Consider the following 10,000-nt stretch of genomic DNA (forward strand, 5'->3'; position numbering starts at 1 on the left):
CTTTTGTTGTTTCCCAATGACATTTTAGTCTGTTTTTGAGGCTTCTTTTGCTTAATTATTAATAAGTTGTAAGCAATATTACTTGAAAGAAAAGCTGTCCATCGTCTTTTCATCAATTATTATCGTTAGATGAAGTTCAAGTAAGAGACAAATCAATACTTCTATCATGTTCAAATGCATTCATTTGTAAATAGTGCAAATGTAAATTCAATCAAGGAGTAACCATAGAAGAAAAATAATAATAGTCATTTTCTGAATTACGGTACTACTTTCTTTATGCTAAAACTGCCTGCAGGGATGTACTCAGAGGAGCATTCCAAGGGTTACCTACCCCCCACCCCTCGTATCTTCTAAATGTGACAAGTTCATGCCTTCTGAATGGCTGTCTTGAATGACTTTTTTCAGAAAAGTTGGAACACCCCCAAATGAGTTCAATGTTACAACCACACAACAACCAAAAAATTATTTTTCTTGATGTCTAACTGATTATTTATTTAAAAAAAAAAAAATGAAAGCACTCTTAGTGTACATGTATTGCGGTATTACATGTACTGTGCTAATAAAAATTTAAAAGGAAAAAAAAACTCTGACAGGTACATGTATGTCAACGTTGCTTTCCCTGCCTTTTGCTACTAGAGAGTTCTATCTAACCTACATACCGGTACCATGTTTTTGAAGCTGTAGTGCCTGGTTCTGTTGTCAGCTTATATGTGGCATGGTCAAATTTGCCTCATAACATACAGCTGTAAGCTACTATGTTGTGTTCATTTTACTTCAATGAAAAACAATCTGTTCTCCTAATCCACTCAACACCGCTGAGTACCACCTGTTAAAAAGCTTTCCATGAGGTTTTTTTTTTTAAGCTACTGTAAATATCTCCATCTGCTCTCAAATGGCATGCTGAACGGCTCAATTAATGCTGGTATTCTTTCCGAAATAAAAGGGCATCAAAATTGTGGCCAAAATAAACTCTCTGACCTCCAGTATTTTACAAATGCAGCTTTTCCTCTGTTTATGTTAAGAACATTTTTCTCATTGTTTGAGTCAAATTGTCTGATACATTGTATGGGAGGCCATGGCTTTCCTGAAAATGGATATTCAATGTACAGTGAATGGATTACCCAGTGTCACGCAGTCTGTACTTCATCCATGTGCATACTGTGATTCTTGCATTCTGCCATTCATAGCTCTATTATCCTGTCCGAATGTGATCTCTAGCTTTTCTTTGATTTCCTCTTGTCAACATTATTTTTCATCCCCTTCTTAATCTTGGGGACCTCTGCTTTCTTTTTATTTTTCTTTACTTTTGCTGCTTGATTGCCATCTGCTTTTCCTTTTTTGGATTGGGAATCGTTGTTAATGTTTTCTTTTGGTTGACTTGTAGTCTCTAACAAAGAAACAATAAAATTGTCTAACACTTGTTAGCGAATGTGATAATGATTTACACATATTAAATGAAAGGTATTACAATTGAACCCACTGGGAACTCGGAAAAATCCAAACCCCAGATGGGAATCGAACCCACGACCCTCTGTGATCTAGTCAGATGCTCTAACCACTGAGCTACTGGAGACGCTATGATGAGGAAGGGTGAAATGTGGGTTTTTGACTAGAACTGTATCACACAGCTACAGAGTCAAATAATGACTGACAGCATACCTCATAACTGCATTGCACAGTCACATTAAGGTATATCTACAATGCGGCCGACCAACCACCCAAGTGAGTGAATGTGAGATTGATTTACACATAATTTTTTATATGAAAGGTGGGTTCGAATCCCATCTTGGGCTCGCGTTTTCAGATTTTCCAGTGGGTTCGCTCACTTGGGTGGTTGGCTGGCCACATCGTAGATATGCCTTAATGTGACTGTGCTATGCTGTCAGTTGTTATTTGACTCTGTAGCTGCGTGATGCAGCTCGAGTCAAAGACCCACATTTCACCCTTGCTCACCATAGAGTCTCCAGTAGGTCAGCAGTTAGAGCATATGACTAGATCACAGAGGATTGTGGGTTTGAATCCCATCTGGGGCTCAGATTTTTCCGAGTTTCCAGTAGGTTCGATTGTAAAACCTTTCATTTAACACCTGTTACTTGATCTTAATGGCGGTAAAATATTATTGTGAAAGACCATATCTAATGTGGTTTTGGTGAGGCCATTGGTTGCCTTTGTTTTGAGTGGGATTACCGTAAAGACTCGCAGATAAGTCGCACCTTTTTTCCAAAAATTTGCGATCAAAATCGTAGGTGCGGCTTATCTGCGAGACCATTTGGGAAAGGTGCTGTGAATTTCGGTGTCCAGTCTTCCATCGTCCGATATTATGCCTGGTTACACAGCTTCGCACAGTGCATGCAAGAAAACAACAGATTTACGCTTAAAGTTCTATGGAAAAACTGCCTTGAATGGAGAAATACCTGTGAACAAATACCAGAATACTATCAATCATATGTCATAAGTGGTGGATATGATGTTTATTCTACTAAAGAGCTAAAATTACGGGTAAGACTTTAAAGCTCGATCCATTGTTGGTGAGTGTGCCTTGGATGAAGACAGAACACTTCATGGTCTCGACTTTGGATTTCTTTCGAGTTTTTTTCATGAAAAACTTTTTTTCCAAAATTTGAGTTGCTAAACTCGGGGTGCAGCTTATCTGCGAGTGCGGCTTATCTGCGAGTCTTTATGGTATACAAGTATACAAGTAAAAAGTTTTTCACACAGCATCTTTCCAAGAAATCATTCCATGATTTTCAAAGTATAGTGTTCCAATAATCTATTCCATAGGCAAAAACCTCAAAGTACTATTGGACTGTCCCAATTAGTGTGCACTCCCTTGAGTCCAGTTGATGGTGTCTATTTCAATTCCATTTACATGTATGCGGAGGGTGAATTTGAATTTCAAGAACCGTATCATTCAACGCATAAATATTCGTTAAAAGATTATGAATAACAGTTCTTGACATTACCTGAAATAATTTTGTTGGAGTACTTTTTTAACTTTGCAACAAAAAAGCCATCCATGTTGTGGGTGTGAGCATAAAACCTTCTAGTAAGTTTCAGGGATGGATGAAAATGTTTTCCTCTAAATCTGAAGAAAGATTAAGATGATAACTGTTATTGTACAAACGTTGAAAAAAGGAAAGGCATGACAGAATATCAACAGCAGCAAGTGAAAACTACATGTATATGTGTTGCAGGTCATTTTGTTCCTTAGGTTAATTTGCAACCAAACTAGGTCATTTTGTTTCAACCTACAGTCCCAGACATAATTGTTGGGACACTTATGCCTCTTCCTTCCCTCTCAATGTTGCTGTGAAAGATTCGGTGACTGAACTGCGATAAACAACATTGAGAGGGGCAGGGGACGCACGAGAAGGGAATAGAGGACGTTCGCATGAAGTGTCCCAACTAATTATGTCTGAGACTGTGTTGGAGAAGGAATGTAAAGAATTTGAGTACGTGTTGACACATTACGACATAAGACTGTGCTGGGGTCACAAGGGGGCGCAGTTAATGTGGGCCGTTGTGACTTCCTAAGTTTAGGGATGTTCTGTTTCTAATGAAGGGGAGGAATTAAGCAATGTATATAAAGAAACCCTTAATGTTAACAATATCCAGTTCGCAAAAAGTGTATTCAGCGCAAGCTTTAAAATACTGCCATAGAGAGTTTGCAGCATGGTCTTTAAATTTCCCATTGATAGTGTCACAAGAGCACGTGTGTACTATCTGTGTACAATTCAGGGTTTCTCCATACGGAAAGTTGCCGAAATGTGCCACATTTCAAGGGGAAGCGTGTGGAGAATAAAGAAAGAAGGCATTCTTGCCATGAGAGCATGTTACAAACAACAAGGACAAAGGGGAAGACCGTTCAAATTAAGTTCGAGAGACGGAAGACGGCTTCTGAGAGCCATGAAAAGACTTCGAGAGAAAGAGAGCAACTTTTCTTGTGAAAGAATTATGCTAGAAGCTGGAATTTCTTCCAAAAAGGTATCAGTGAGAACAGTGTCCCGTTTCCTAAATTCTCAAGGGTATTTTTATCTACAAGCGCGTAAAAAAGGTGTCTTGACGGTCCTTGATATGAAGAAAAGGCTGAGGTTTGCGCGACAAATGAAAAAAGATCACGGTTCTGATATCTGGACTAAACGTGTGGCTTTCTATCTTGATTGTGTGTCATATGCGTATAAGAGAAATCCCTTAGACCAGGCTTTGGCTCCGAAGGAACGAATTTGGCGAAAACGAGGCAAAGGCCTTACAACTGGTTGTTTGGCCAAAGGCAAAAAAGAAGGAACAGGTGGAAAATATGTGAGACTTGTAGTAGCTATCTCCTACAATAAAGGTGTAATTCTTTGTCATCCGTATGAAAAAATGACGGGGCGCTTTTTTGCCAATTTCATCGATGAACATTTCCCGACGATGTTTACGCTGTCAGATAAGGGGAATGAGAACTTATTTGTTCAAGACAATTGTCCATGTCAAAATTCCGCTTTGGCAAAAGCTGCCATGAGGAGAACCCGTGCAAATTTACTCAAGTTCCCTGCGAGATGTGCTGACGTTCTTTGCCACGAAAACCTGTTTCCTATGGTTTCTCGTAAACTACAGAAACAAGTTATTGAGCAACAAATTACCAGAGAATCATATCCTGCGTTTAAGACCCGAGTTATTAACACCTTTTATTCCGTACCAATCGATACTGTCAATAAGCTCATATCATCCATGCCTAAGCGTATTTTACAACTAATTGCTGTAAAGGGGGGTCGCATAAAATACTAAATGTTTAATTAATCAACAACCTAAACAATCTTTGACAATTGCTGTAATGAAATACACCTTTTCCCGGGAAGGAGAACTATTTACGTTAAGCACCGGAAATAAAACTGTCTCAGTCAAAGGAATAATACAGTTAAAGCACTTAACACAACTTTTCTTTGTCCCTGTGCGTGCACACAACGGTTCAAGAATTTTTTTCCCCAGCTATGCTCAATATTATCTATCGTTTTCTGCCATGGATAAAACAGCTTTTGGGGGAGCAAAACACAAATAACTTTTACAACATCATTCGAGAAGCAGGTGTGACATTCAAAAGTCTTGGAATGTTTACACGCGATGTTAATTCACTTTGCACCAAATGGTGACATCCGGTTCGGAATGTTTTTAACAAAATACATCGCTTAAGAACTAGTAATACAACAGAATACTTGGCCACAAATGATGGAGGAGACGTATAACGAGCAAGTCATATCAAACGACTTAAAACCTGCCCTTAGAACCCCAAAAGAAGATGTTGTACCTCACGTGTCTACGGGTCACCATCGTATAATTCAATAAAGATGTTTTCGTTTGTTTATTAAGCGAACAACCGTGTCACCATGCTCCAAATCTAAATAACTCGTCCTACATGTATCAACATGGAATGAAAATAAGCAGTTTCACTTAAGTAAAATCACCACGTTCTTGTCCTTTAGTGTTGCATTGTACATGCAAGGGGAATTTTGAAAAAAGTACCTGCAAAGTATGGTGACCCGTTATGGTGATCCGTTGAACAGTGACACCATCTGTACACTAGACTTGCGGCAAGATCAGTTCCGCAAAACAATGAGGGCAACTAGGGATAATCTGTTGTTCTTCCTCGGGAATTTGGTTGTGGAAGGCAAAAACCTTCCACCGAACTCTCATCATTTGTGATTCCCTTTCGTCAAGCACTCCTCCTCTCACCAAACTCAGTTCTTCTTTACTTGTGCAAAAAATAGGCGTATCCGAGGCAAACTCGATGTCCTGACAAAAATGACTTTTTGGGGCTGGTAGATGGACTTTCTGCCCCTCCAAGAGCAGTAATAAGTCGTGCCATGGTATGATCTGAGAACACCAGCGGAAATCATTGAGAAATATAACTTCTGCTGTTTCTGCGCCGAGCCAGGCAAATGTCGTGGTAGCGGGGTTTGTGAAAGTTCTGAACACGATATTTAACGGGTTCAGAAGAAACGTTTTACCGCAATTCGCGGGTCCTTTCAAAAAGACATTCCTATACTTGCCACGGCCTTGCTCCAAAACATTTCTGACTGCCTGCGAAAAGTCATTGAGGCTAATGTCATTACGCTGCAAAACCTGCCCAGCCATCTCCAGCCATCTGCCACCGCAACCCTCAACACAGGGGCTCCCGATCTCACGGTAAAGAATTTCCACCCTTGTTAATTTGGAGCGTGCCAAGTCCAACTCAGCCTTTTCCATTTCCCAGCCTACACTAAGGGCTTCCTCAACAGCTTTGGCTCCTCTGTTTGCTATAAATTCGGCAAGGTCAGTTTTGCCCTCTCTTTTTTGTTGACTCGCTAACGCTACCAGCTGTAAACGCGTTTTTATGCCTTTTTCAACTGCAATTTGCGACACCTCAAACACTGTAAGTGTTTTCTTCCGCTTCTTGTTCTTCCCACCATCGGCACCATTTGCGACCCGACTCGCCCAAACGCGGTACTTGCATTCGTCGTTATCGGTGCCCCAATATTCTGCAGATCGGGATGATTCGTTGAATGTACAGCTAAACTATCTTCCTTCGTTGTATACCTCCAGGCAGTGTAATAATTCTCATGTCTGTCGCTAAAGTTCACTTTCACTCCGTACTCCTGGTCAATATAGTTTCTCACACGCAGCCAGCGTCTCCGAGCACTCAGTTTCACGGCCATATGATAATGGACACCCCCAGCAACATGACTCTCCTGACTACAGACCCAATGAATAACTGTACAATTGGACTTAGGAACTGCATTCTCAAATGCGTCTAAAACAATACGCGCGAAAGCTTCGCGTGTGGGGACAATGTCTCTGTTTGCTTGACTATAAGTAATGAGGTAAACTCGCCTCACATCTCGTGCGCTCAAACTCTCACTTGTACTGCAACGGCCATCATCCTCATCACAGACGCTAGATGTTTCAGCCTCTCTATTGATAAACTCCATCATAAACGTAGTACGACGTATCTGTGCAATAAACGCCGCCCCTCTTTTGGGAATAGTAACAACCTACAACCACCTTCTACTATAGCGCGGGTTATTTGTTTTCAATTAACCCAGAGATCTTTGTTTACCATGTGAAAAACTGTTGAGGTATCACGCAATCGCTACTTCAACCCAAACGTGACCGCTGATATCTTTATCGTTTTGTCTATGAAATGTTAACGTTACACTCTTTAAAGAAAATAAGGGAACACTTATTTCGTGTAATGATTTCTTCTTCAGCTTACAATCGTTCATTTTTCCCAGCATTTAATGTCGCTCTGATACGTGTACACACACAAGTATGATACGATTTCCCGCCAATACAGCTACCGAGTACTCACATACCAAGAATTCCTCTTTTACACAGTCCCAGACATAATTGTTGGGACACTTATGCCTCTTCCTTCCCTCTCAATGTTGCTGTGAAAGATTCGGTGACTGAACTGCGATAAACAACATTGAGAGGGGCAGGGGACGCACGAGAAGGGAATAGAGGACGTTCGCATGAAGTGTCCCAACTAATTATGTCTGAGACTGTAGGTCATTTTATTTTAAGCTAGGTTGAAATTGATAGTAGGAAACATCAGCAAAAACCCATCAATTATTAGTAAGTACATGTAATATATTGGTTAGTAAATTGCTCCTAGAGGAAAGGGGATGAACTTAGTGCAGCTTAGATTTTCATGAGTATTTTATAAAACCCCAATGCTTGTTAAGTCTAGGCACTGATTTTAAATGGTCAGCATTAAGATTGAGGTTAGGCATACAATGCATGATAACCAATTGTACTTTTCTTTCTCAGAGCTTTTTAGGACATTGTTCATTGATGAATCTCCTGAGGATGGCAGAGGGCAACACTATTGAATTATTGTCCAAGGAATAGAAGAACTGAAACACATACATGATGTATTGTTGATTTTTAATTTGCTTAGTTATTTTCTCTATCTTTTGCTTACTTTGAATTCGTATTCACCACCTGATATTGTATGAAAGGAGAGGCATTGACCAAGCTACATGTTTGTAATCATATTTTTACAGCTAACAAGGCCACAAAACTAATACTTTATACTAGTCACTGGGATGAATTTTTCCAACTGTGCATACAGTTTAGTTTGGCGAATTGCTCATCTTAGTATTATAAAGGACTTAAACTTCCTCAAGGCAAAAAAAACAAGATCAAGACCAAGGCATGTACAGGTATATCTATTCTTTTTTTTTCTGTGGCTAAGCTCTGAAAATGGCCCCCATGTAATGTTTAGGGTATGTATAGGACTAATCCAGAGTAAAGGTACATTGAGTAAAAAAAGTCATTCAAGTTACTCCAGATCTTACTTGGCAAATCCTTCTTTTCCAAATTCCAGTCCAGTTGAAACCAACTTAACATGTCTTTGATTGAGGGCATAGTCTATTACCCATTCATTTTCTTCAACCTAAATGTTAATCAAGAATAGATTAAATACTTTTTGAAAATACAACTGGAATAACTTAGTCAAGAGACCTAATCAATATATTAGGAACATTAACCCATTGATTGAGACTCAACAGATTGTACTCTGTCTAATGCCAGACGATTTTACTCGTCAAATGGGAGCATCCTGGGGCGCTGATGAGTGAATGGGTTAAAAGGAACTAAAATATCAGAAATGTAGAAGCAGTAAAGTTAACTATCTTACACTGAGATCCATGGCTTTCCCAAGTGTTTTAATGACTTTTCCAGATAGATGAAATTAAAACAAATAATAGTCATGTAATAAATTTGGCAGTTATCCATAACCCTCTTAGTCACTAATTTTGCAGCAGAAACTGATTGTGCAAATGATAATAATTTGTTGCACAATGACAATGAAACTGACATACCAAAACAGAACAGGTAGAATAAACAATGTATCCCCCAGTTGAGGATTTCGCATCAGTGGCATCAATAGCTGATAAAAGAAGCTCCTTTTGGATATGCGAACATCTCAGGATATCTTTTTCTGTCTGCAACAAGGATTATAGTAAAAATATTATTCTTTTACTATTCACTGTTCAAATCTACAAAAATATCAAAAAACTGTTTACTTCAACCACTCTAAACAACAATGCCTTTAGGTTGACTAGATTACCCTGGTGACAATACTGTTAGACTGGGGGGCTCAACCACAAACAATCAAGCCCTTGTCATAAGACTATTGCTTCATTGCATTTTATTTTTTTGTATATTATCCAGTGAATATAAGAAAAAGGCACCTTATTGGTTTTGACAGACTGATCTTTAGAAATGACTCCTGTTCCACTGCATGGGGCATCAAGAAGAACTCGATCAAACCCTGCAATCAACTTCAGAGACAGACCAAAAGAAATGCTTACATGTATAATTTCCTTTGAAATAAAGTTACGGTAGTATTAAAATTTTATATACATACTTTAGGTACTTTAAGAAGAAAAACAAAAGAGTTGTCTTTTGTGGATACTATTGTTGCACTCAAGTCTGTGTTTGGCATGCAAGAGGACAGAGTCAAATTGCTAGTAAATAAATTAAGGCCTGATTACACATGTAATTTCATCTTTGCACTGGTTAATAAGTGACAATTTTGGTTTGCCCTTCACTCTTGTATGTCTGTTTTTTAACTTCACTTCTTCTGGAAGCAGTTTTAATGGCCAAAATGTTTAATTGCATCACATTTAATCCAACATTGGCTGATCAGATCACCATACGAAAATTAATCTCAAAGATGTGACTTGACTTAATTTACAGAGCACTTGAGACTCCAATAAATCATAAAATGAAAAAAAGTCAGGTAAATCATCTTCTGTACCTTTGGGAAGGCTCTTCCATCATAGTTGCAAACCAAAGTATTACTAATTCCTAAAGAGAGAAAATGTCAGCAGTATGGCTACAAAACACCTTTCACAATAACATTATTACTAGTAATTACAATGAGTAAGTGGAACAGATCACATGCCATGGGCAACAACACTTCCCTCGATACTGTGGGCACAACAAAGACATGCAGATTGACATCCAGAAATCTGTG

The 10,000-nt window shown here is 39.0% G+C and overlaps 1 protein-coding gene across 2 annotated transcripts in view; it reads right to left on the minus strand.

Annotated features, from left to right (window-relative positions):
• Nucleotides 1-499: 499 nt before the first annotated feature.
• LOC137997401 (28S rRNA (cytosine(4447)-C(5))-methyltransferase-like) overlaps nucleotides 500-10,000 on the minus strand; it is a 34,513-nt gene continuing 25,012 nt past the window's right edge. For both annotated transcript variants that reach the window (XM_068843370.1, XM_068843369.1), the window contains exons 17-22: nucleotides 9,782-9,831; nucleotides 9,213-9,302; nucleotides 8,841-8,963; nucleotides 8,316-8,413; nucleotides 2,964-3,085; nucleotides 500-1,387 (exon numbers count right to left, since the gene is read on the minus strand). In XM_068843370.1, the coding sequence (XP_068699471.1) occupies nucleotides 1,215-1,387; nucleotides 2,964-3,085; nucleotides 8,316-8,413; nucleotides 8,841-8,963; nucleotides 9,213-9,302; nucleotides 9,782-9,831 (656 nt within the window). In that variant the 3' untranslated portion in view covers nucleotides 500-1,214. The remainder of the gene's footprint in view (nucleotides 1,388-2,963; nucleotides 3,086-8,315; nucleotides 8,414-8,840; nucleotides 8,964-9,212; nucleotides 9,303-9,781; nucleotides 9,832-10,000) is intronic.

Source organism: Montipora foliosa, chromosome 3, assembly GCF_036669935.1.
Source record: "Montipora foliosa isolate CH-2021 chromosome 3, ASM3666993v2, whole genome shotgun sequence".
Taxonomy (NCBI): Eukaryota; Metazoa; Cnidaria; class Anthozoa; order Scleractinia; family Acroporidae; genus Montipora; species Montipora foliosa.